A 27960-nucleotide genomic window follows, 5' to 3' on the forward strand; every position below is an offset into this window, starting at 1 on the left:
GCCTGTTATGGGGAAGCAGGGTCGTTGTTCCCCAACCCCTCCGCAAAAGGGTCCTCACAGCCCTACACGAGACACACCCAGGGGTAGTAAGAATGAAGGCCCTGGCCAGGAGTTATGTGTGGTGGCCGGGGATCGACGGAGAGATAGAGGCCTGGGTCAAACACTGCCAGGCCTGCCAAGAATCCCGCCCAGATCCCCCAAGGGCCCCAGTCCAGTCCTGGGAGTCCGCCCGAGCACCATGGTCATGCCTGCATGTGGACTTCGCTGGCCCCTTTCAGGGGAAAACATTCTTCATAGTGGTGGACTCCTACACCAAACGGCTGGAAGTCGCACTGGTACCGTTCACTTCTACATCCGCAGCCATCCGGGTACTACGCAGGCTGTTTGCAACCCACGGGCTCCCTGACACTCTCGTCTCAGACAACGGGACTGCATTCACGTCAGGAGAATTCCAAACCTTCACAGCGCAGAACGCCATCCGCCACATCCGTTCGGCGCCATTCCACCCTGCCACCAATGGCCAAGCAGAACGCATGGTGCGGACCACCAAGGACACCCTTCGCCGCATGACGCAAGGGGATTGGGAGTACCGCCTTGCCACATTCCTCCTAGCACAGCACAGCACCCCCAGCTCAACGACTGGCTGGAGCCCCGCTGAACTACTAATGGGTCGGCGCCTTGCAATCAGATTGGACCGCCTTCACCCCGATAGAGCTCAGGATGAGGTAGTGGTGGGGGAAGGCAGGAACCCCCGGACCTTCGAGGCCCAGGACCCAGTGTACGCAAAGAATTTTGGGGCAGGCCCAGCATGGGTACCTGCCACAGTCACCAGGGTCACTGGCCCCGTGTCATACGAGGTGCTAACGGATGGGGGGCAATGCTGGCGCCGCCACTGCGACCAGATACGGCGACGATTCCCAGGAGAAAACCAGGAGGAGGAAAGGTCAGAGGAGTCCCAAGGGAACAGAGCGGCAGTGAGGCCCATAGAGCAGGAGGGGCCAGCAGGAGAGGCAGAATCAGTAAATACAGAGAGGACCCGCGAGGCCGAAAGGACACCGGAACCGGAACCACGACTGAGCGAGCTGGTTGCGCCAGACCAAACAGGCCCATCACAGCCAGCATCCTTGGAACACGAGCCAGAACCTGAACCCCGGACCAGGGAACACCACAGGCCGCAACGCACACGTAGGCCGCCGGCGTACCTCGAGGACTATGAATGTGACCTCCCAGGCAGGACTGGAACTTAGAGGGGAGGGGTGTTATGTACTGAGTTGAATAGGATCCAAACTGCAGCAGTCTGATTGGTCCTAGAACAATAGGATCCAAATCGCAGCAGTCTGATTGGTCCTAGAACAATAGGATTCAGAATGCAGCAGTCTGATTGGTCCTAGAACAATGCAGCAGTCTGATTGGTTGGCAGGAACCACCCAATCATGCTCCAGTTATAAGTGAATCCACAACCTGATTGGCTTACAGTAGAATTCCAGAATTAGCCAATCATGTGCAGCCCATTGTGTAAATAATGTATATAAAGCAGATACTTTGAGGGGACTTTCATTCATTCCTCCTCACCACTATGAGCTGAATAAAGAGCATGAAATCACTTTGCGACTCTGAGCATATTTCAGTGGTGGTCCAGGCCAGGATAAAGCTATGTGAAGGGAACAGGGTCCTCCTAAAAAAACCAAACTGCAGCTCCCATAATTCTTTTGGGGAGGCCATGACTGTTTAAAGTAGTATCAGAGGACTTTAAAAGTACAGTCATACCTCATGTTACGTTTGCTTGCGCGTTTTCAGGTTGCGTCCCATGGCGACCCGGAAGTACCGGAAAGGGTACTTCCGGGTTTCGCCACTCGCGCATGCGCAGACACGCAAAATGATGTCATGCGCAGAGACAGCAAATCACGACGCACAGACGCAGGTTGCGTTCTTTTCAGGTTGCAAACGGGCCTCCGGAACGGATCCCATTCGCAACGAGATGTACCACTATATGGTGGAACCAGGCCTGGAGAGCCCTTCAAACATAGAATGCTTTCAGATAGAGAACTGTCTCTGTGAGGTAGGGCACACAGCCACCTTCACCTCTGCCTTCCCTGCACGGGGGTAGATACACACATATCTCCTTCAGATTGGGCTGCGAATTTATTAAGTAAATTTCTGTGCCCACCAACACCAAATGAGGTGTGTTGGGTGGCTAATGGGAGACAGGGCCTTTTTGGTGGTGGCCCCTGTTGTGAAATGCCCTCTCAAGAGTGTCTGGCATGGCTCCATGCCATGAGTATATCAGCATTAAGGATTGTATTCACTATAATGATAAGTACGCTGTTCCAACAGCACAAGGGTTTCTCCTTACACAATGGAGTATTTTCACATTTCCTCCCCCTCAATTTGGGCTGGGTTTCCCTGGGTTTCCTTCTGGCACAGCATTGGAGATGACACAGGACACCTGGGTGGGAGTCCTATTACACTAACACTAATCCTTGCCCTGGCACAATTATTTAGTTGAATAACACCCCAGAAGAAGTCCTTTTTTAAAAAAATAATTGCTGGCATTTAAAATCGTTCAGGTCTTTTGTAAAGTTTGCTGCTGGTGGGTTTATCTGTTTACTGTGATGGTTCAGTTTTTTTGTTTCATTCATATATATATATATATATATATATATATATCCTTTTCAAGTTTATACATTTCACTAATTTTACAATCATTTTGACGTTTCAAAGGTGTGTCATTCTGCAAAGGAGCAGATTGTGTACATGTGTGTTTTTGTTGGGAGAGCACATTTTGGAAGAACCTAACTCAAAGGAGCAACAAGGAGAAATGATGGATCTGACCCAAATATTTATGTACAACAAAAATAAAGGTGACTAGTTCTGCACACACAAATGGAAAAAGAAAAAGTTGCCTTCCTTCCTCTTCTTTCTACAGTTCCTTAAATTTATATTTAATATCTTCAGCATATCCAAATGAACTTAATTTGCGCATTTATTCATCTTCTTTAGATATAGACTCTTATGAAACTGCAGTTTTTTTATCCAATGTTTTTTTATCTGTTTACCATTTATCTGTAAATATTCAATAAACCATTTCTATTCTTTTATTTTTTAAAAAATTGTTATCTTGATTTCTTATTCTTCCAGTAAGTTTTGCCATTTCTGCATATTCCACAATTTTTTGCACCCACGGTTTTTTGTTTCTTGAGAGCGCCGTGTACGAGGGAGGCCTGTTTTGCCAGATGTCACGCGACAGCTCCGGGAGCAATGCACGGACATCGCAAAGCCCGTCTGCTGTATCTCAGCAACACCAAAGCATCTCACTCTTGGAGCCGCGGGCTTTGATTGCGTCTCCCTAATTAGGCCAGAATCTCTGGCTGGCACGACACTCTGGTGCGAGAATCCGGCGGCCGGAGACAATCGATGGAACATCAGAGGGGAAGGCGACATCATCCAGAAATTGCTTGGCCTTGGCTGCTTTCCCCTCTCTCTCTGCTCTGGTTCTGTTCCAAGGAAAAGAGTGCCGGGAAAAAGTGTAGCTCTCCCAAATAACTATGCAAAAGAGGGGCCTCTCTCCTCAGTCCTCCAGGCCAGGATTAGATGCTGCTTGTGTGATTGAGCCAGCAAAGACTATACTCTCCAACGTTTCTCTGATGAAAAATAGGGACATCCTATTCAATAATAAGGGATGCGGGTGGCGCTGTGGGTTAAACCACAGAGCCTAGGACTTGCCGATCAGAAGGTTGGCGGTTCAAATCCCCGTGACGGGGTGAGCTCCCGTTGTTCGGTCCCTGCTCCTGTCAACCTAGCAGTTCAAAAGCACCTCAAAGTGCAAGTAGATAAATAGGTACCACTCCGGCGGGAAGGTAAACGGCATTTCCATGCACTGCTTTGGTTTGCCAGAAGCAGCTTAGTCATGCTGGCCACATGACCTGGAAGCTGTACGCCGGCTCCCTCAGCCAGTAAAGCGAGATGAGCGCCACAACCCCACAGTCGTCTGTAACTGGACCTAATGGTCAGGGGTCCCTTTAACTTTACCTTTATTCAATAATAATAATGATGATGATAATTTATTATTTATACTCTGCCCATCTGGGTGGGTTTCCCCAGCCACTCTGGGCAGCTACCAACAGAATATTAAAAACACGATAAAATATCAAACATTAAAAACTTCCCTAAACAGGGTGTTAAGATGTCTTCTAAAAGTCAGATACAGTGGTACCTCGGGTTACATACGCTTCAGGTTACAGACTCCACTAATCCAGGAATAGTACCTCGGGTTAAGAACTTTGCTTCAGGATGAGAACAGAAATCGTGCTCCGGCGGCGCGGCAGCAGCAGCAGGAGGCCCCATTAGCTAAAGTGGTGCTTCAGGTTAAGAACAGTTTCAGGTTAAGAACGGACCTCCGGAACGAATTAAGTACTTAACCCGAGGTACCACTGTAGTTGTTTACAGTGGACGCCTGAGTTGCGAATGTGATCCGTTCTGGTACTTCTGGGTTTCAGCGGGTTCGTAACCAAAAAAACAACAACCTGAAGCTTCTGTAACCCGAGGTATGACTGTATTTCCTTGACGTCTGATGGTAGGGCGTTCCACAGGGCGGGCGACACTACTGAGAAGGCCCTCTACCTGATTATAGTTATAATTTTATAATTTATACCCTACCATCTGACTGGATCGCCCCAGCCACTCTGGGGGCTTCCAACATATATAAAAATAATAATAAAATATTAAACATTGAAAGAAAACCTTCCATATACAGAGCTGCCTTCAGATGTCTTCTAAAGATTGCATAGTTACTTATCTCCTTGGCTTGGGGGTCGCCTACCTCCATAACCCTCCAGCATTTCTCCAATGAAAACAGGGACGTGCTAAGGAAAAGCTTGACATTTTGGGATCAAATCAGAAACCGGGACGGCTTCTGGGACTGTCCCTGGAAAAATAGGGACATTCGGAGGGTCTGAAATATTGGTTCACTAGGACAAATGGGGCACTGCCCCACCAATCTGTCTGGCTCAGAGGTGTAGTGGTCCCGGGTGGGTGTCAAAGACTAGAAACCAACCAATCAGCATGGAAGAGGTGCTTTTTAGCCACCGAGAAGAGGTCCTCTCCTGCTATGTTCTGATTGGAGCCAATAGGAGTAAAAGGGGATGAGTCAGCCGCTGAGGATTGGCTCCCAGGGCCATTCTAGAGGAGGTGAATGTGAGGAACAGCAAGTATAGGTTGCTCTGTATCCTCCAAACGTAAGCATCGAAGAAAACTGAAAACACAAGATGCTTTGCTTTCAAAAGAAAGATGTGCAAGCCTTGTAGCGTACAATGGAACTTCAAGGAAAACACAACTTCCTTCTTCTTCTTAATTTCATTTTGTTATGTACTGAGTTGAATAGGATCCAGAATGCAGCAGTCTGATTGGTCCTAGAACAATAGGATCCAGAATGCAGCAGTCTGATTGATCCTAGAACAATAGGATCCAGAATGCAGCAGTCTGATTGGTCCTAGAACAATAGGATCCAGAATGCAGCAGTCTGATTGATCCTAGAACAATAGGATCCAGAATGCAGCAGTCTGATTGGTCCTAGAACAATAGGATTCAGAATACAGCAGTCTGATTGGTCCTAGAACAATGCAGCAGTATGTTTGGTCTGCAGGAGCCATCCAATCCAGCTCCAGATGGAAGTGAATCCGCAACCTGATTGGCCTACAGGTGAATCCTGGAATTAGCCAATCACGTAGGGCCCATTGTGTAAATAATGTATATAAAACAGACATTTTGGGGGAACTTCCATTCCTCCTCACCACTATGAGCTGAATAAAGAGCATGAAATCCACTCTCGACTCCGAGTATATTTCACATTTCTATACCGCTTTATATTTTTAAGGGGGGAGGGGGAAAACCTCAAAGCGGTTTACAACACAAATGCGTAAATGCACACATTTTTGCAAAACCATTTTCCTCGACGCAATGCACTTTTGTATGTTGTTTTCACATATACCCAGGTATGTGCATTTTGGTCCACCTTACTAGGCTGGAGTACCACCTTGCAAAATTCAGAGAAAAGATAATATCGATGGGCCGCTTACCTATCATTTTTAGAAAATGTGGATTAGGTAGATGAACTGATTTGAATCCCTTCTCCATTCCTAACTGGGGGTGGGCACAATTTGATTGATCCTGAAAAGTCAAATGCTTTCTTTCTCACAGTCTTCCGGCCCCCCTGCCCCCGCCCGCTTTGCTGGCTTCCTTCTTTGCAGAAAGCTGATCCTGAACTAAAAGGATCTTTATCTGAGGTTCAAGCCATGCAGGGAATTATTTCTCTCCCCCAACCCCCCAACCTCACTAGCAAAGCCGGCCAGCTATGCTGAACATGTGGCCTAGCACATGATGCCAACTGGAGCCAAACAATGAACTTTGGGGCTGGCTGCTTAGTTAACTAGGCTACCCTAAGCCCTCTGGCAACCCCTCCCCGCAGATCTGGCTAAGTTCCATGTTATGCAGGGGAGACGGCGAAGAAAAATACGCGACCCCGCCACCCCACACTTTTCCTTCTTTTCTTGCTTTTACTTGGAAAGGCCTCTCCCAGATAATATCTTGCTAATGTTCCTGCTTAAAATTCCACCCTCGCATTTACTAAAGCCGGTCACTGAACGAGGGGAAGGGGAGGGAGAGAAGGGGAGGAGAGCAACACGCAGGAGATCTCAAGGAGGAGAGGCGTTCACAAGAACGTAAGAGCTTAAATGCCTCAGGACCGCAATACCTCAAGGGCCACCTCTTCCCATATGTATCTACCCCACAGCTGTCAAGTGTCCCTTATTTGGAGGGACAGTCCGTTATTCCAGCGTCATGTCCCGCTGCTGTCCCTTATTTACGGATGTCTCATTAATGATGTCCCTTAAATTTCAAAGGAAACAGCTCCTCTCCCTCCCTCCCTGCCAGCCAGGGAGAAGGGAGGCTCCAACTGTGTTGCTTGGCTGTGTTGCTCACCCAATAAGAAGTCTAAGAACGACAGGGGGGTGGAGCTTGCATGCCTTGTGTGTGGCTAGTTAATGCAAGCTGAGGGGGGTTTTGAATGCTGGACGCCATTTTGTTGCACGTGCTGCTGCAAACTTTGCAGTGCAAAGCCAGGCCGGGGAGCCATCTTAAGTTGAGGCTGCATAGGCCTTGTGGTGCATGTGATTCAGATTTTATTCAGTTGAACCTCTGGTTACAAAGTTGGTTGGACAGTGTTCTCGAAGCTACCAGCATGAGTTTGACCAGATTGCAGGAGGACAGCTGTCCTTTGCCAACAACAAATTGTCACTGTTTTTTGTGTTGACTATATGCTATATAGTAATTTATGGACCTGATAGATATCTAAAGCCCTTTGCACATGTTGGCATGCAACCAGTCCATGCAGAATGTATGCACCCTATATAGAAATGAGCAAACCAGTGATATTTTAGGGAACAGGCTAGCAGGCAGGGCCCATTATTTACATGGTAGGAGCCTACACAACACTGTTGCTGTATGTAGGTTTTATTTTATTTTGTTTTTTATCTTATATTTTGGAAATGTACATCCAGGTACATCCTACCTTGGCAGCTTCTCCCTCGTTAACATGTGAGGTCTTCTCCAGGGGTCCTTAAAATCCCTTTTAAAAGAATCGGGCAGGATCTTAGCCACCTCTGTCAAAAGAGACATGGAAATAAAAGAAGCCATGATCTGATTAAAGACACTCATCATGTCAGGCTAGCACAGAGAATTTAAGAGGAAAGAACAAACTGAAAATTAATCGAAGGGGTACAATGTTGACAGCATAGCTAGAGCAAAGTTATTTCTTATTCTCATTAGGAGCGCCATAAATTTGCATACCGGCACTTAACAGCCTTTCAGTACTTCAAAACCTGCAAATTCATCAGCATTTACTTTATTTAAAATCAACCCATTCACATTTGAGCAGGTCAAATTATAACCATTCGTTGGGAATTGTTTCTGATTAAAACCATCTTTGAATCTCAAAGCATGCACCATTCGTGACGTAATGAAACCATTTTAATGCTATAAAACATAGCGCTATGTAAATCTTCCAAATAATTGTTCACAGCAAATGAATTTGGGGAAGAAGAGCAGGGCAGTGTAGACACAAATGTCATTAGTGCATTTCTCACCCAAATTAACTTAACAGGCCGCGGGGATGAAACGACTGCACTGTTAAGTTGTGGGTGAACATATCAGACGACACAGCGATTCTTCAAACAGCTCTTGTTTATTCACAGGCCAGAACTGAACTGAACTGAAGGGTTCAGCCAGCCTGCTTATATGGAGCTCTACTACAACGCAACAGTAACCACTTTCTGTAACTATCCAATCACTGAACGTCACTTTCAATCCCTTATTTGCATATGTGGACCTAAGTGAAAACTATCTACAGTATCCCCCTGCTGGCCCAGGGTGAAAACTTCTGTACATAACATGCACATTCTTGATTAGTTTTAACAAATGTTGCTTAGAACAAACCACAGTTCCCTGGGTTTGGACATACTATGAAACTGTGGCTTGTTCCAAAGTCAACTTGGGAGATTTTGCTCTCGCTCACACAAGAGGAGAAGGAATGAGGAGCGGGCTAGCCCAAGGCTCACTGAAGTCAGGGAAATTATGCTGCCTAAAATGAATAACAGGGTGACGGTGATTCTCCTTGCATGTACAGATAATGAAGCTGACAACGGAAACTTAAGGCTGTTGCACAACAACCTTCCATTTTCCCTTGCACCACCTTGAGCTCCTTGGATGAAAATGAGGAATATAAATTCCATAAATGAATAACAGGTAAATAATCGCTATATAAAATTTTTATTTTATACAGTGGTACCTTGGTTTTTGAACGTAATCCGTTCCAGAAGACCGTTCTACTTCCAAAACGTTCGAAAACCAAGGCTCAAAGGGCGGTCTGCAAATTTAATTGAGAAACACTCAGTGGAAGCCATTTGACTTCCGAGGTGCGTTCGAAAACGGAAGCATTTACTTCCAGGTATTCAAGCGTTCAAAAACCAAAACGTTCGACTTCCGAGACATTCGAAAACCGAGGTACCACTGTATAGCAATTGTTTTAATTGCATTTATATATGCACCTGTTAGATATACATGTGTTTTCATTGTATTGTAATCTCGCCACAGCTATCAGCATCGTACCTTTTGCTGCATTGCAGACGGAGTTCTCCCCAAGGCACCCCCGTCTCTGCTTGAGGTCTGGGCAGGGGGTTCCTCCGTTTCGAGGCGGCACGGTGACCTGGCGAGTCCGGTCTTTGCTGCCCGTACCGCAAAGAGCATTGCATCCACTCCAGGGACCCCAAGGGCCGACCACACAGTCAACAGCTGCTAGAGATGAGGGAAGAAGGGGGTGGAATAGGATAAACCGGTGGGGGGGGGGGAGAGACGGCAAGGACAGTTGCAGCCAAGGGAGATCCCCAAGTAAGAAGGGGGGGGGGGGAATAGGAGAAGTGTTGATAAAGAGTAGAAAGAATCAGGGTAGGAACAGTATGTGAAGGGGGGGGGGAGAGAGAAAGATGGGAAACAGATCAGTAGAGTCACCAAAGTTGGCACAGAACCTTTCTCACCTGTAACTAGAGGCAGGCAAATCTATTTCCATTTCTCAGTTCCTCATTTTGCCAGACTTGTATTCAGTTCTCTATCTGTCCTCAGCAATAATAATAATAATAATAATAATAATAATAATAATAATAATATTACTTAAACTTCCTCAGCATTTTAGTGCAACTTTATCCTAACCCATTTTTGCAAACGGTTTCCTCTAATACCCAATGGTTTTTATTTACAATCGTACCTTGGATGCAGAACGCCTTGCGAGTCAAACGTTTTGGCTCCTGAAAGCTGCAGAAGTGAGTGTTCCGGTTTGTGAACATTCTTTGGAACCCAAATGTCTGATGTGGGTTCTGCGGCTTCCGATTGGCTGCAGGAGCTTCCTGCAGCCAATCGGAAGCCACACCTTGGTTTCCAAATGTTTTCTGGAACGGATTCCGTTCGACTTCCGAGGTACCACTGTATTTATTTGGTATGGTACAGTCAAGGACATAAGCACAGACATTTCCGATTTACATATGCATTGTTGTACACTGCATTCGGTTAGAAAACTGCAACGTGAAATTCAGACACGTGTGACTTTCCCAGGGTTCAGTGGTACCTCGGGTTACATACACTTCAGGTTACATACGCTTCAGGTTACAGACTCCGCTAACCCAGAAATAGTGCTTCAGGTTAAGAACTTTGCTTCAGGATGAGAACAGAAATCATGCGGTGGCAGCGGGAGGCCCCATTAGCTAAAGTGGTACCTCAGGTTAAGAACAGTTTCAGGTTAAGAACGGAACTCCGGAACGAATTAAGTTCTTACCCCGAGGTACCACTGTAATTCAAAGGATAGTGGCATACCGGTTCAGGAAGCATGTATCGGGAAGCTTCGCTTTAAAATACAACCAAAGTTGAATTTCTTCTAGATCTCTAGCTGCGACGAAGCCACGGAAAGCTCCACTTTACTCCCTCTCACTCCCTGCTCAACTCATGGCTCATGTCTGACTCAAATGGGCATCACTCAAAGAGACAGCGCTTGGAATCCCGAGGATTTTGGCGAGGCCAAACAGACCCGGGTATCCCCGTCGAGCAATAAGCCCCCTGTCTCCACTGGCAAAACATGTTAGCTTGCCGTTCCTTCTGACTCACTGCATCCAGTTGTCTTCTTGAGGCCTCATCCCATGGCTGTCTAGCCTGCCTGCTCCGAAATCCCACGCCCCGCAGGGGAGGGTACCGTTGGCAGCCCAGACCCCATAGCAAGCCCCCAACACGCTCACCATCTCTTCCACCCCTTTCCCTCTCAAAAAAAACACTCCATCGGGGGAAATGGAGATCTCATCCTAAAGCAAGAGTCTTTCAGGGCAGTTCACAATCCAGGACAGGCTGCGTTTGATCCCTGTCATCCGAGAGGCGGACAAGAATGGAGAGAGATTCAGAGATGCAAGACACATCTTTGCAAAAGATCCCATCCTTGCTTGTATTTTTGACTGGTTTACCAGAGACGGTTGTGACTTCTTGGTCCCTCTATCATTTCCTTTGCCTTGTACCTCCCTCTCATCTCTCTTTCTGCCTTTGAGAGAGATGCCTCCTTAAAATTATAGAACACTGGTACCTCAGGTTACATATGCTTCAGGTTACAGACTCCGCTAACCCAGAAATAGTGCTTCAGGTTAAGAAATTTGCTTCAGGATGAGAACAGAAATCGTTCTCCAGTGGCGCGGCGGCAGCGGGAGGCCCCATTAGCTAAAGTGGTGCTTCAGGTTAAGAACAGTTTCAGGTTAAGAACGGACCTCCGGAACAAATTAAGTACTTAACCTGAGGTACCACTGTAGTGTGAGTTTGCTATAATTGTCCTCTTTTGGGGTTGAAAGTGGAATGACTGCTTTAAATGTAGAGTGCAGATTGGGGGGAACTTCTAAAACTGGCACTCAGCCTGCAACCTACAATTTTGTTACATATATATTAAGTTCCTTGTTTATTTTTTTTGGGGGGGGGAATGACGGTCCGTGTTTATGTGTGGTATCAATCACCTCCTTCCCCTCTTCTCCTCCTCTGAACGTCGCCGTCTGATTTGATATTTTATCCGTTTTCAGGGCCAAGCAGCCCAATCTAAACATAAAACGCTATCCCCAAATTATGCTACTTCCGTCATCGGTCCTTAATCCCTCGCTCGTGAGAAATTCCAGATGTGCTGACATCTGCTTCTCCTTTGGCAGGCTGAGAATAGGTTGTCTATCCATCGCACGGAGGCCCCCATTGTCCTGAATTAAGCAGAGAGGGGCCAGTTAATTGTCAAAAACCGCCATGTTGGGTCAGTTCAAAGGATACAAGGCCGTGGTTCTTAGGAGCTGAGGAAGATTAAGCTGCCCTCAGCCCCCTCGTCAAGCTTTGAGGCCACTGACACTAGAACGGTCCCTTCCTGAAGGCCATGTAATGAGATCTACTTTTATTTCTTCTTTTTAAAAACTCCACACCAAGGGAAGTGGCGGGTACAGAATCAGATAAGGATTTGTTTGAGACACAAGAGCTCGTAGATGGAAAAGATGCCTTTGAAGGAGAACCACTGGAAAGGATTAGATCGTGATGACTGGGGTGAAGTGGTGAGAATGTACAACTATATGACCTGGGAGACACGGTTCAAGTCCTCACTGAGCCAGGAAGCTCACGGGGTGACTTTGAGCCAGTCACTGTCTCTCAGTCTAGCCTAGCTCACAGGGTTGCTGTGCGAGGATTAGATGGGGATGAGGAGAGCCGTTTATGCCACCTCGAGTTCCTCAGAGGAACTGTGGGGTTTAAAGGATAAATAAATTAAGTAAACTATAGAGAGGTGGGCAGGGCGAAAGCAGAGATGTGTGCATTTGTCAGTTTTGGTTTCCCAGTTCTTCCATCTTAAATTGCGTTACTCCACATTTCTGCATCATTTGCGAATTTCTTGTTTAAGAAGCTGTCACGAAAAGTTGTCAGCATCTTAGAGGACACTTATCCAATCTTTTGAATGCAGCTTTAGAATGCAAAAAAAAAACCAAACCCCCAGTAACTCACTAGTACAGCACCTCCTTATTATGCTGAAGGTCCCTGGTTCAAGTCCTGCAATTTCCAGGTAGGGCTTGGGAAAGAACCCAACCTGAAATCTCAGACAGTCACTGCCAGTCAGTGTAGTCAGTACTGAGCTAAGGTAAAGGGATCCCTGACCATTAGGTCCAGTCGTGGCCAACTCTGGGGTTGTGGCGCTCATCTCGCTTTATTGGCCGAGGGAGCCGGCGTACAGCTTCCGGGTCATGTGGCCAGCATGACTAAGCCGCTTCTGGCGAACCAGAGCAGCAGACGGAAACGCTGTTTACCTTCCCGCTGGAGCGGTACCTATTTATCTACTTGCACTTTGATGTGCTTTCTAACTGCTAGGTTGGCAGGAGCAGGGACCGAGCAATGGGAGCTCACTCCATCGCGGGGATTCGAACCGCCGAACTTCTGGTTGGTAAGTCCTAGGCTCTGTGGTTTAACCCACAGCGTCAACCGCGTCCCTAGTACTGAGCTAGATGGACCTATAATTTGACTAAGGCAGCTTCTCACTGTGTCCTATGTCCTAATTTCTCTTAACCCAAGCAATTCTACCTCAATGAAATGCATTTTTGGCATGCTATTTTCACACACACACACATATGTATTTATTTTATTTATTGAATTTATATGCCGGGGGGGGGTGTTCAGGGTGGTTCACACACAAAACCACAACATATAAAATCAAACCAAAAACAATAACCCAATAACGCCCCCCCCCCCAAAAAAGGCACATTCTAAAAGGGTGTTGGATGTCAATAAGATCAACCAAAGGCCTGGTTAAAAAGGAATGTTTTTGCCTGGCACCTAAAGGTGTGTAATGAAGGCACCAGGCAAACTACCCTGGGGAGAGCATTCAACAGATGGGGAGCCACTGCAGAGAAGGCCCTGTTCTTGTGTTGCCACCCTCCAGACCTCTCAAGGAGGAGGCACACGAAGGAGGGCCTCAGAAGAGGATCTCAGGGACCGGGTAGGTTCATATGGAAAGAAGCGGTCCTCAAAACCACAAAATGCATAAAAAAATAAAAACAACAACCCAATAGCTCCTCCACCCCACAAAAAAACACATTTAAAAGGGCATAGGATGTAAATCAGATCAACCAAAGGCCTGGTTAAAAAGGAACGTTTTTGCCTGGCACCTAAAGGTGTATAACGAAGCTCAAATGCCATACTTGAACATTTTTACACACACTGGAGAACCGGCACCCCCAAATTTGGAGAAGTGCAAATTCCAAAGGATGGCTGCATTATTTTGGTTTGTACCTTTTTTCAGGAAGCGCAAACCAGACTAAATTCTCCCCAATCTCCGCACCTGGAAGCCTTCTTGATGCCCTCAACTTAATGGCATTAGTAACTAACCACAGAGAAACTGAAATGGACAGATTTTCCCATCCCTAGCTAACAACGGAAACTTTCCCATGGCGAAGCCTCAAAACACGAAGGGTACCCATTCTTTTTCCCTCCCAGCCTCCAGACGATTCCGCCCCTCTCTTTTTCTCCCACAGCTTTGTCCAGTCATTCATTCATGTGTGGTTCATCTGCCATCAGCACTTATTTGCTCTGGCCAGAGAGAGACCCACAACGTCTCCCAAGAGCTTCACATGTGGTTTCCATCTGCTGAGAAACAATCTGCAACAGTTCGTTGTCTGCATCCGATTCCATTTGGCTGAATGATTTGGGGTGGAGGAAAGATCCTATGTTCCAAACACAATGCCGCCCTGCTTTGCAAAAAAGAAGTAAGCCTTGAGAACATGAAATGTCTTTGCAGGCCTCCTAGTTTCCGGGTGGCGCTGTGGGTAAAACCTCAGCGCCTAGGACTTGCCAATCGCATGGTCGGCGGTTCGAATCCCCGCGGCTCGGTCCCAGCGCCTGCCACCCTAGCAGTTCAAAAGCACGTCAAAGTGCAAGTAGATAAATAGGGACCGCTTACCAGCGGGAAGGTAAATGGCGTTCCGTGTGCTGCTCTGGCTCGCCAGATGCAGCTTGTGACGCTGGCCACGTGACCCGGAAGTGTCTCCGGACAGCGCCGGCTCCCAGCCTATAGAGTGAGATGAGCGCACAACCCTAGAGTCTGGCAAGACTGGCCCGGACGGGCAGGGGTACCTTTACCTTTACCTAGTTTCCAGGATACTCACCAAAAATATTTTGTTTAGAGGGGTAACTGAGGACACCATTTCGTAGTCTGATTCCCATGGTTCACAGATGTAAACAGGGATGCGCTTGGAACACTGATCAATTTTGTTCGTAATTTAATGAGAAAGTACCCAATTCACACTTCTCGAATTATTATTATTATTATTATTATTATTATTATTATTATTATTATTATTATTATTACCACCCTTCATCCAAAGATCACAAGGCAGTTTACAATGTAAAAATGCAAACATTTGTTGTTGTTCAGTCGTTTAGTTGTGTCCGACTCTTCGTGACCCCATGGACCAAAGCACACCAGGCACTCCTGTCTTCCACGGCCTCCCGCATACATGCCATAATAGCAAACAAAAACAATGCCCCCCCTACAGTATTACATGATTTCAGACTCCACCTCTTCCCTTTCATTTCAAATATGCAGACAGAAACACAGCTATCCTTTGAAAGTCACCCTTCTCTGAATGTTGCAGTGTGGTTCTCCAGCCAAATAAAACGCATATGTTCAGGAGGAAATGTGCCTAAAAATGCATATATTGGTGAAAATTACATACAAATGCATGATATTATGGGAAATTGCTCATAAACACTTTAGGAAAAACTCCATACAGATACATAAATATTAGAGCAAGTCACACTAAAATGTTGATGAATGTTTATGAGGACTTTTTTTAAAAAAAATCATTCACAGACCGATGCTGAATTTAAGATTGGAAGAATGAGAAACTGAAATAGAAAGATCCGTCCATTCCTAATTATTGCCCACTCCTGAGACTGCCCAAATCTTCTATCCAATCAGAGTTCTTTCTTTCCTGTTCCATTTCCTCCTTATTTTCCCTGAGGGGGTTATTATTATTATTATTATTATTATTATTTAAGTGTGTCCTTTCTAGAGATGGATGGACCTTTCATTTCTGGGCCACATTAAAAGCATTATGTGGCTTCCCCCAAAGCATTCTGGGAGCTATAGGAGTTATTAGGAGCTCCCTATTCCCCTCACAGAGCTACAGTACTCAGAGTGGCTTAACAATCAATCCCTCTTCCCAGGGAATTTTGGGAATTGTAGTCCTAGAAGGGGAAGAGGGGTTCTCCTAACAACTCCTAGCATCTGTAGCAAACTACGGCTCCCAGAATTCTTTGGGGGAAGCAACGACTGCTTAAAGGGGTATTAGGACGCTTGTTTTTATTTTGTATTTTTATGCTCCAAGATCTTCGGATGAAGAGCGGCATGCAATTTTAATAAATAAATCTTAAAAGTAGATTGTGAATGTGGCTACTCTCGTTTTCTCAATATTCATGCCAGGGATGGCGTCTGTGAGGCAACCACCCTTTTGGTACCCAAAATGCCCCCTCCCAACACGTGGCTATGACCCAGGGCATTGTGGGAAATGGAAACAGTGGCGCCTGCGGTTCCTTTTGGTCACCAGCAGCCCTGTTTAGGGATGTTTTTAATGTTTGATTGTGTTTTTAATATTCTGTTGGGAGCCGCTCAGTGTGGCTGGGGAAGCCCAGCCAGATGGGCGGGGTATAAATATTATTATTATTATTAGCTGGCTAGGTGGAGCATACCAGAGGTCCCATCAAAGTGTCCTTTGCCAGGGGTCCTTGGGTCATCGGTATGAGGAAAGGGAAGCAGCGGTCATCTCAGCCGCTCTCACTCTGAGCTTGTCCATGCTCTCGGGAATGAATCTGTTTCTAAACCAACAAGGCGCTGCTAGCGCGGTTTCTAGCTTCCTGACTCTTTTATTCCCTGGCAGAGACCATTGCTCGGTAATCGAGCTGAGTTGTGACTGGACTAATCTCCCTGGAGATCAGGGGTAGCTTACTGAGGCCGTTCCCTCTCCTCCCCCAAATCCCTCATTCCAACCGTGCTGTGTGAACATCAACAGCAGACAAATTTCTTTGCAACAGACACTCTCCGAAAGGCAACTCCATAGCAGCCAACTCCCAGGAGCCCAGGTCCCTTTGGGCCCCCAATAAATATCTGAGGGGGTCGTGCTTGAGGCTTTAAGTTATTGTTGTCCTAGTTGCTATTATTATAATTATCATCATCATTATCATTATCACTAGAAAAGGTAAAGGGACCTCTGACCGTTAAGTCCTGTCGTGACCGACTCTGGGGTTGCGGCGCTCATCTCGCTTTATTGGCCAAGGGAGCCGGCGTACAGCTTCCGGGTCATGTGGCCAGCATGACTAAGCCGCTTCTGGCGAACCAGAGCAGTGCACGGAAACGCCGTTTACCTTCCCCCTGGAGCAGTACCTATTTATCTACTTGCACTTCGTGCTTTCAAACTGCAAGGATGGTAGGAGCAGGGACCGAGCAACGGGAGCTCACCCTGCCGCGGGGATTCGAACCGCCAACCTTCTGATTGGCAAGTCCTAGGCTCTTCCAAAGATGGAAAGAAGTCCTTACCAAAGAAGAATGGTAAATCAAATTGCTGCACTATGCCAAAATGGCAAAGTTGACCAGACAGCTCAGGAACCAAGAAGACCAGAACTTTAACAAAGAATGGAGAAAAATTATAATTTTTCTTGAAGTCCACTGTAAGCAGATGAAAACATTAGCAGGATTACAATAATGCTTGTAATGTAGCAAGTACTATGGAGACATTGGAGTGATATAAAATATAGAAAAGATGCAGTAGAAATGGCTCAATAATAGGACCAGTGCTTTTTTTCTTTAAAAAAATGTTTAGGGGTATTCTCATTTTGCTAGTCATATTGAAATACTGCCCCTCAATGAGGCCAAACTTAGAATAACAAAATGTTTAGGGGTATGCGGGTATGCCAGAAAAAAAAGCATTATATAGGACCCATAGAGAGGAGGTGGGAAGTCCAGAGATTCGGAGGAATCTGTAAATGTGGAAGTGTATGGTGGTATTGTTATGATTTTATACTTTGTAAAACCAAATAAAAAATATTTCAAAAACAAAAGCAAAAAACAAGAACCCAGTAATCCACCCCTCCTCAACCCATTTTAAAAGGATGCCGATGCAAATTTTGTAGGGCATCTCCAGGCACACACAAACACACACACACACAATCAGATCCTCTTCCTGCCGCACGTCGTAAGGCTGTGTGCGCTCAAAACTGGCCTCGCTGCCTTTCTGTTGACAGTAAACCTGGACTCTCCGCATCAATGTGGGAAGCCATGTGTGAGAACAGAGATGCCAGACCTATTCAGGACCATTCACAAGCTTGGCCGGAGGCTTCCGATTGGCCAGGGGAGGGGGCTGGTAAATGGGAGGGAGAGGATTTGGGTTTTAGGGTGAGTCGATTGCTGGGCGGAGAACGGTGCGCTACAAACAGATTGCATCTGTTCCGCAATTCTATGCTGAAAGCTTTGGACCACTGAATCCAATCCTACTTAGAGAGAAGACTTTATTGAAATTTATAGACTTCAGTTAAGCCCTGTTCATTAATTTTGGTGGGTATACTGTGCAACTTAGGCCCCATCCACAGTACACATTTGAAGCTAGATCATACCACTTTAAACAATCGTGGCTTCCTCCCACCCCCAAGGATCTTGGGAACTGTAGTTTCCATATTTGCTCGCAAATTTATTGACATCTGCACAAATTATTGTAGCTAGGAAGTAGAAGGGGCAAGCAGAATATAAAATGGAAGAATGGTATAAAGAGGTGTGGGATATACAAGAGAAATGATTTTGAAGAGATATGGAAGGTGTTTGTAGAATTTGTACTGTTAAAATGGGTCAAACCATCGCCAGAGGTGTTGAAATTTTGGGAGGTTGGATAGTTACAATGGAATGGTCTCGGTGGTGGGGTGAACATCATCATCATCATTATTTATGATTATTACTTTGTCAAAATAAAAAAAAATGTAAAACAAACAAAAAATGCTGTGTGTAGTTAGGAGACCCCCTATTTCCCTCACAGAGCTGCAATTCCCAGAGTAGTTTAACCATCAGCCCCTCTCCCCAGGGAACTTTGGGAATTGTAGTTCTGTGAGTAGAATAGCCGTCTCTGAACAGCTCTTAACAAACTATAGCTCCACAACTGTTTGAAATGGTATGATATTGCTCTGAATGTGTTAAGTGTAGGTAGGGCCTTCCTACACTGGTTTTGTCCCAGCAAGGGGTGCTTTTATCTTCTCTCAGGTCTTTGGCAAATTAAACAATCCATGGCCTTTTAATTTTGGGGAGGGGGTATTGTTTTTGTTTGTTACTATGATACGTATTTTTGTGTTTTTATAATGTAAACCACTCTGTGATCCTCAGATGAAGGTAAGAAATAACAACAACAACAACAACAACAACAACAACAACAACAACAACAACAACAACAACATGATGATGTCTCTGGTCAGCAGAGAATCCCAAATGTGATAGGGTTAGCTGACATTGTTTTGAAGTAAATGAAGTCATCCATGTTATGTCTGTACAGGGGCATCTCCACAGGCCATTAACTTCAGATTCCAAAATTATCTAAGTGCTCCCAGCTGTGAGTGATCCAGTAGATACCTTGATCCCAAGCTGCGAAGAGCTTTAAAAAGATTATTTGTTTGCTTGTTTGCTTATTAAATGAGGCCCCTCCATTAATACTACAACCCAGCAAGGTAGGCTAGGCTGAGAGGCAGTGACTGGCCTCCAAGCTGAGCTTCATGGCCAAGTAGGAATTCGAACCCTGGTCTCCCAAGGTCCTAGTCCTGATGCTGTGACCACTACACCACACGATTACATGGGAACCAGGCAGGGGGGGATGAATATGTCAATTTTGTTTTCTGTTTCCCATTTTTCCAGTCAGTCCCCCACAACTTTGTGAGAATTCATCCCAATAAACCCATTTTTACAAACTAGTTCCCACAACGAAATGCATTTTTATACATCTATTTTCGCTAAGAGACGCAGTTTTATCACACACTTTCCCCTAACATACATGTTTCTGGGTATGTTATTTGGTTGGGGGACCGCACTACAAAATTCAAAGAAATGCAAATTTGGACAGATCACCATCATTTGTTTCAGGCTGTGTTTCAGGAGTGCAAATTTGGACATTTCGTATTAAAATGTGCCCTGGACTGAATGCCTCCCCCATCTCTAGCACCGGGACATGTTGGAGATTCCCCCTTCTGGAATCTGTTCTGCCCAAGAAGCAACCACAGCTTCCTGAAGGTCGAAGGGCACATTGCTCCGCCACCAAGAGACATCCCTCTGCAGTCATCCCTTCTCACCCAGAAGTACCAACTCACCCGAGATCTGGCAGACGGAGTGATAATCTTCGCAGCAATCCCCGGTTTTTTCGCAGTAGGTGTCACAGTAACACGGTGTTTTCCTCAGAGAGAAATCGGAGCACTCGTTATTCCGGCCAGGGCAGCATTTGTGGGCCTCACGGTCGCCACATCCACCCTCGGCGAGGCCGTGCACCAGAAGCCACACGCAGAAAACTAGCTGGTACCCCACACCGGCTCCAGGTTCCCTCATGGCTTGCCTCCCCTACGAAACCGGCTGCTAGAAATCGCCGAGTGTGGATGACCTTTCGTCACCACAAGTCACACCGGACGGCCTTCAACAGCTCTCCAGACGTTTCGCCCGGTTTCTCTCTCTTTCGCACTCGCTCCCTCTCCAAAGCCAGGCCCTCTGCGGAGGGAATGGGCTCCCTAGGCAAAGGTTTAAAGCGGCATGATGTCCCACGACGGAAGAGACTGGGTGGAAGCCTCGAACTTCTCATCTACCCGGCCGACGGCGTTTGAGAGGAAGGAAAGATGCCTCTTATTTAAGAGACCGGCGGCGTTGGCAAGCGGTCCTCAGTGACTGAGCATTGGCATCTGGGTCGCTGGAGAGATTTTTGCTGCTTGAAGAGAAGGCTCTTTGCCTTTCCCCCCTTTCATGGACGGCTGGCAGCAAAAGCTGTCACAGCTCAACTGGGCTTCGAACTGGTGACGGCCTTTTATACAAGAAACAACATCGAACGGGTGTTGTTCCCAATGCACACAAGGGGATTGGCTGGACATTTACCACCACCACCACCCCCTTCCAAAAAAAGTTATTCCCCTCCTTTCAATTCATGTGTAAAAGTTTCTCCTGGGTCTTAAAGCCAGATTCTCTAAGAATCTGGAAATACTTTTTTTAAAAAGGCAAAAGACCCTCATAGTGATTTATATATGCATATTCCAGACAACCTGCTTATTGACTCTTCTTCTTTGCAGGGAGATGAGATGACGTTGGGTAATTAATTAGCATTCTTTCCAATTTGTTTGCGGGGAAGTTACGGTGCTGTTGCATTATTATTGTCTCGATTTTAATGTATGTATGTGGGGGTTTTGCATGTTTGCTGTTTTTGGGGAAGTCACTGTGAGTTGCCGTGGCAAGAAAAAAGCAACTAGTAAATTGAAATAATAATGATGCTGCAACAAAGCTAGCATTATCCCACCCTTTTCAGTTCCCCGTCACTTTCCATATCACGAAAGTCTGATCTTAACGCGACTTTCACTCCCTGGAAAGAGGGATTGATTGAAGGCTAATTCCTTCTCCTCCTCCTCCTCTCTCTCTTTGTGTTCAAAAAGTGTGTCCCCTCTAGAGATGGGTGGATCTATCTATCAGTTTTGGTCTCAATCACATATTTATGCAACCCCCGAGCAAGACATCTGAAGGCAGGCCTGTTTCGGGAAGTTTTTATTGTTTGATCGCGATTTTCATACTCTGTTGGGAGCCACACAGAATGGGTTGGGCAAGCCAGAGAGATGGGTGGCATACAAACAACAACAACATTTAAAGCATTACTATATCACTCTAAAGGGACACAGGTGGCACTGTGGGTTAAACCACAGAGCCTAGGACTTGCCGATCAGAAGGTCGGCGGTTCAAAACCCCGCGACGGGGTGAGCTCCCGTTGTTCAGTCCCTGCTCCTGCCAACCTAGCAGTTCGAAAGCATGTCAAAGTGCAAGTAGATAAATATTTACCGCTCCAGCAGGAAGGTAAATGGCGTTTCCGTGTGCTGCTCTGGTTCGCCAGAAGCATCTTAGTCATGCTGGCCACATATACGCTGCTCCCTCAGCCAATAAAACGAGATGAGCGTCGCAACCCCAGAGTCGGTCACGACTGGACCTAATGGTCAGGGGGTCCCTTTACCCTTATACCACTCTAAACTGTCATGGCTTCCCCCCAAAGAATTCTGGGAGCTGTGGTTTAGCGAAGGTGCTGAGAGTTGCTAGGAGACCCCTGTTCCCCAACAGAGCTACAATTTGCAGAGTGGCTTAATGATTGATCCTTCTTCTCAGGGAACTCTGGGAATTGTAGCCCTGGGACTAGAAGGTGGTCTCTTAACAACTCTTGAGCACCATCAATAAACCACAGCTCCCAGATTTATTTGGAGGAAGCCATGACTTTTTAAGTGGTATGGTGTGAATGTGGCCGATTGGTCCCTATTGAATGTTTCAGTGGCTGGGAACATCAGAGGCTTCTGGTTCCTTGTTCTTTAGCGTGCAAGTCTTGGTGTCCTCTCCTTGCTGGATGAACCCTTTGTGATACTGACTGTGGGTACCTGCCTGACCTTGCCCCCTAGATCATATTAAGGCCTAGACTGATTCTATGGGCTTGGCTCGACTTTGCAGCCCTGCCCTCAGTGGTGAGCGTTCTGGTGAGAGGCTCTTTGGACTGAAGATACAGTGGTACTTTGGTTCCCAAATGGCTTAGTTGTCAAACAAATTCGCTCCCGTTCCGGTTTGCGAACATTTTTCGGAAGCCAAACATCTGTTTCAGCTGTCGGCATTGTTTCTGGGGTCAATCAGCCAACTGGCTTTCGAACGTTTTGGAATTCGAACGGAGTTCCAGAACAGACTGAGTTCGAGAACCAAGGTACCACCGTACTATGTGGAGCACAACACATTCCCACATCTCCCAGAAGCAAACAAAAGTCAAGAGCGCTCTTAAGAGCTGCCAAGAAACAGTGGTTAGGAGAGAGCGCTCTTGCACCCATGTCCCACTTGTTGGCTTCTTCGAGGCACCTGGTTGGTCAAAGGTAAGAACAGGATGTTGGTGTCAATGGGCCTTTGGCCTGATCGCCGGCAAAGTTCTTCTGACCTTAATGTGTGTTAGGGCTGGGCAATATATCATCCAAAACCGGTTTCAAGTCCATCTCATGATATTGGTTTCATAATTTTTGACCTGGCAATGTATTGCAAATCATGGTGTGTGTGTGTATGTGTGTGCTATGCAAAAATCACAATGTGGGGGATGCCTCTACATAGCTCCATCCTTATTTCACACTGTGATCTGTCAGTAAGTATATCACAATGTTGAGCAGGAGATGTTTAGCTGGTGATACATCACAGAGTTGAAAACCAGCTCCATCCTTGTTTCAGACATCGTGATATATCGGTACCCCTCAATGCTTAGCTGGTGATGTTGGTGATATATCGCAACGTTGAAAACCAGATTACTGCCCAGTCTTAGTAGTCACAGTGGCTTTGCTCTGCCTTTCACAGTCGGAGACAGGAATGCTTCTGAATACTAGAAGGAAGAGGCTTCTTGTGCTTGGGCCCTGGGTTTCCCAAAGGCATCTGAGCCACTGTGATGCTGGACTAGAAGGGCCATTGGCCTGATCCTGCAGCCTCTTATGTTTGTGTGCATGTGCAAGCATTGAGGTGCAGGCATTCATTGCCCGGGACGCAGGTGGCACTGTGGGTTAAACCACAGAGCCTAGGACTTGCCAATCAGAAGGTCGGCGGTTCGAATCCCCGCAACGGGGTGAGCTCCCATTGCTCGGTCCCTGCTCCTGCCAACCTAGCAGTTCGAAAGCACGTCAAAGTGCAAATAGATAAATAGGTACCGCTCCGGCGGGAAGGTAAATGGCGTTTCTGTGCGCTGCTCTGGTTCGCCAGAAGCGGTTTAGTCATGCTGGCCACATGACCCAGAAGCTGTACGCCGGCTCCCTCAGTCAGTAAAGCGAGATGAGCGCCGCAACCCCAGAGTCGACCACGACTGGACCTAATGGTCAGGGGTCCCTTTACCCTTTACCTTTCATTGCCCGCTAGAGGAGCAGGAATTCCTCCTGCGAGACAGAGAGAGGGGGCAGAGCGCCCTTCCAAGTGAAACACAAACTGCCAAGCGACTCACTAAAACAGGCAACTTTGGCTTTATTGGTTGGCGTCCTCGCCGCAGGGCTGAGAAGTTCCAAAACCATTCTAGTATCAGGCTGCCGGTGCAGACAGTGAGTTAAAATAAAAACACAAAAAAACCCATTCAATTCAGAAATCCTCGGTCTGTGTAAATAAAAAAAACCACGCACCCCCACAAGCAACAAAATCCCCATCCCAATGCATCACCTTCCTTTGCTTGCCCCATGGTCAGCACAAAAACATAGCCTGGACACCTGTTATCCAAGCCTGTAGGACAGTTAAGAGTCCAGGTGTTGGTTGGCTACAACTCCTATCATCCCTGGCCATTGGCCATGCTTGCTGGGGCTGAGGTTCACCTGGAAGCCCAAAGGTTCTCCATCCCTGCCATAGGAAGTGGAGCTGGCTACAATAGCACACCTCCATAAACGGTTGGGTTGAACATGTGTGGAAATATGGGCAGGGACACAGCCAGGATCCCCATTTCTGTGAAATTGAAATTAGGCAGCAAGTAAAGTCTACTGTAAGGACGAGGAACCTGTAAGTTCTCCAGATGTTGCTGGACTACAACTGCCATCACCCGCCGTCAGGGATGATGGGAATTCTAGTACAGTGGTACCTTGGTTTGCAAACAGTCTGGTTTGCGTACGTTTTGGATTACGAACACGTCAAACCAGGAAGTGTGTGTCCTGGTTTGCGAACTTTTTTTGGATTACGAACAATTTTGGGGGGATTACGGAGAAATTTTTTGGGAGGCTCCATTGGCGAAAGCACGACCTGTTTTGGTTTACGAACGGACCTCTGGAACGGATTATGGCCGTAAACCAAGGTACCACTGTAGAGCAATATCTGAGGTCTACAGGTCTCCCCACCCCTGATCTATCACTTGCAGCCAATATGCTCATAAAGGTGTGTTTGGACAGATGAAACCTAATTCTCGTTCAAAGGGTTTCACGTAGTGGTGCAGCTGCAGCCCACAGCTTCTTCGGAGCAGGCTTATCGTTTTATTAGTTTTGCAACTGGACTGCACCTGAAAATATGTGGTGGTAGGGAAACAGATCTGCCTGGGATTTGTTCTCAAACCCTGAAGGTGCCCTCCGGCTGCCTTCAACTGCAGCTCCCATCAGACCCAGCCAAGGATGATGGGAAATGTAGTCCACGTTGGTCCGGAGGGCAGCACGTTGGCGGTCTCTGCACTAACCGCTCCCCTATCAACAGCTGGCTGCATTTAGTTAGCCCACAGTACAGAGCTAGCAAAGACTGGAGCAAAAGTGGGGGAGGGAAAGGCCCCCACGTGTACTGAAAAAGGACAAGAGACGCACAAAATTTGGCACAGATCCGTAATGGAATCGTCGGCGAGTTTCCTTGGCACCTGGGGAACGGTCCCTTCCTAGTACAGAAAAAAGCATGAGCAAGCCAGCGTAGTGTCTGCTAAGCCTACAAGTTTCTCCAGCGAGTCGTTAGGAGGAAAGGAGGAAAAAAGGGAGGAAACGTCCAAGGAGAGAGGGAGGAGAAAAGACAATCTGAAACAGAGCATCAGGCAGCAGAGGGGTGGTACTGCTCTCCTTGACTCCTAACATCAGTGTCACTGCAGTTTACGGCGAGCGGCAGGGGGCGAGGCCGCAGCAGCGCAAACACACCAGCAGAACCAGTCTTGTGCTCCTGCAGACGCGTTTGCACCAACCTCACCCCTCCTTTGCCCACCTTCTGGGTAAGCCCCAGCAGAGCCAGAGAGAGGCCAGCTAGGTCCCTCTGACCAGTACTCTGTTTAGCTGGGGGGTCCCTTTTCCACCTGGGACGCAAGAAACAAGTTGGAGAAAGGGGCTATCACTTCTGTTTTTCATATTCCTCTTCCCCCGCCCCCAATGTAAACAAGTGAATTCTATGGAATGAGTTAATATTATGCGTGGGAATTAATTCGACTCTCCCGACTCAGCAGAAACATTTGTGGAGGTCAGGGGAGTGGGTCCCCCAACTTTGGTTCAAAAGAAGCTTTTATTCGCACGGGTAGGAAAAACACCCATCGCAACATATCTTTGGGCTGCGGACTTTAGCAGGGGGGGAAGCATAGAAGGCATCAGCATAGAATGGGGAAGGGCGAATGTCATCCCCACCCAGGGCTGGTGTTAGGAGTCAGCAGTGGCAGGCCACTGCCAAGGCACCCAGTACAGACTGCCCTCCCATCACCCACTGCCTCACCACCATAGCAGCCCCGCCACCGCTGCCCCATTTCTATGGGGTGCTGGGAGAACCAGGCCCTCCTGGGGCCAGGGGTGGCTGATACCCATTGGGACTGGCAGGGCAGAAGGGCATGGAGTCCAGGCAGCGAATTCTAATCCGCCTGCTTGCGTCCTACAAGGACGACTCAGAGACTAAAGTTGACAGGCAGGGTCGCCACCATTGCCTGGTTGTAAGAAGGCAGGCGGTGATGGGGCGGGGGGGGGGCACGCTGAGGTTGATGGGGCAATGCCCCATTCACCAAAATGGACCAACTTCCACTGCTGAGGCCACTGTGCTTCGGAGCCTGCAGAGATCGCAATTCCTTCTCTTCCTCTGCGTCACTCAAAGAGAGCACAGATGTGGAATCAAAGGACCTCCAGCTGTTGCTGGGTTCCTAACACCCATCAGCCCCAGCTAGGATGGTCCAACGGGCAGGGACGATGGGACCTGTAGTCCAGCAACACCTTTTTTAGGGACCCCCACGTTTGGCAACACCAAGAGCTAGCTGGCGAGAGAATACTGTTGGAGCAGGACTCATGGAATGTACTCAAGTATTTTTGGGGGTGTGTGCATGTGTGTCATGACCTCCAAAGGCTTTCTTCTCTCTTGACAGCGACTGGGGGAAGGGGCATAAGAAGGACTGACGAACATCCAGATGTCTGACATCCTTTCCCTACCTCTGCAAGCTTTCTGAGTTGGCACCATCAGTCAACAATTCACGAGATATTCTTTGGCTGGTAAGCCGGAGCTCAATGCGCTGGCAATCGCCTTCTGGTAAACGACCATGGACTTCTTCTTAGCTCACGTTTCAACGCCAGCTTCTCAGAAAGCCAGCAGAGGCACCCCAGAAGTCATTGGACTCCAAGTCCCATCAGCCAGAGCCACCATGGCCAACGGGCAGGGATGATGGGAGTTGGAGTACATCAATATTTGAAGGGCAGTACTGCCGCAAGATCTGGAAGCCCATCCTTGCTCTAGACCAGGGTTTCCCAACCTTGGGTCTCTAACTGGTTTTGGACTACAATTCCCATCATCCCTGACTATTGGTGCTGCTAGCTCGGGGTGATGGGAGCCGTAGTCCAAAAAACAGCTGGAGACCTAAGTTTGGGAAACTCTGATCTAGGCCAGCGATTGGGAACCTGTAAATTCATGTGTGTGTTTGTTTCTAAAAGGGGAAAAAGCTTCTTGAACTTTTATTCTAGCGGATGTTGGGGTCAGTGCAGGGGACAGGGGTGGGGGGAGAAAGTTCCCTTTCTTTTTCTGACGGGCACCAGTCGAACTCGCCCCTTCACCCCGTTCCCCCAACTTTAGCAGCTGGAGATGTAGCACAAAACCATCCCCTCTCTGTTCCCCCATCCAAGCTGGTCACATTATCATATCATCAGTAATTAAAAAACAAGCAAGAACCAGCAACACGGCCACAGTTCATTCGGATATAAATAAAACGTGTCATTGAGCTTGATATGAAGGCAGTGGGTCGGGGACGTGATCCGTATCCAGATCCCACCTGTGGAGCTGAAGGAGCCCTGGAATGCTGGCACTAACTTGCCGGGTGGGCGGGGGGGGGTGTGTGTTGTTGTGGGTAGGACCCCCCCTCCCCCGGTCTGTGGTGAGTCGTGCCTTCCCCTCCCCGCTGTTGCCTGGCGGGTGGGGAGGAGGTGGTGCCGCCCTCGGCGGGCGCTCAGTCCGTTTTCCACACCTTGTTGAGTGCCTTGACCACTTCGTCGTAGATGATGAACACAATGGCCACGTCTAAGCAGACCCGGCCCAGGCGAGGGATCGTGCCCTTGTAAAACCTGAGGAATGGACAGAGTAGGGTGAGAAAGGGGCATTTCAGAGAATCCGAGCAAGCTTTGGGAAGAGGTGAGCCAACCAAGAGACAGTCTGGTATAGCGGTTAGAGCC

At 47.4% G+C, this 27960-nt stretch overlaps 2 protein-coding genes across 3 annotated transcripts in view; both read right to left on the minus strand.

Annotated features, from left to right (window-relative positions):
• The window catches only part of LOC310666870 (somatomedin-B and thrombospondin type-1 domain-containing protein-like), a 28968-nt gene extending 7735 nt beyond the window's left edge, over positions 1-21233 (minus strand). The window contains exons 1-3 of one of the 2 annotated variants that reach the window (XM_083418407.1): positions 19972-21223; positions 9160-9342; positions 7565-7655 (exon numbers count right to left, since the gene is read on the minus strand). In XM_083418407.1, coding sequence (XP_083274533.1) covers positions 7565-7655; positions 9160-9342; positions 19972-20203 — 506 coding nt within the window. In that variant the 5' untranslated portion in view covers positions 20204-21223. Of the gene's footprint in view, positions 1-7564; positions 7656-9159; positions 9346-19971 lie in introns of both variants that reach the window. The other variant, XM_083418406.1, reaches the window with a different exon arrangement.
• A 2607-nt stretch (positions 21234-23840) lies between these two features.
• SLC25A1 (solute carrier family 25 member 1) overlaps positions 23841-27960 on the minus strand; it is a 54748-nt gene continuing 50628 nt past the window's right edge. The window contains exon 9 of the mRNA XM_083418362.1: positions 23841-27852. Within this exon, the coding sequence (XP_083274488.1) occupies positions 27738-27852 (115 nt within the window). The 3' untranslated portion in view covers positions 23841-27737. The remainder of the gene's footprint in view (positions 27853-27960) is intronic.

This window comes from Podarcis tiliguerta (genome assembly GCF_965153285.1).
Source record: "Podarcis tiliguerta genome assembly, chromosome: 16".
Taxonomy (NCBI): Eukaryota; Metazoa; Chordata; class Lepidosauria; order Squamata; family Lacertidae; genus Podarcis; species Podarcis tiliguerta.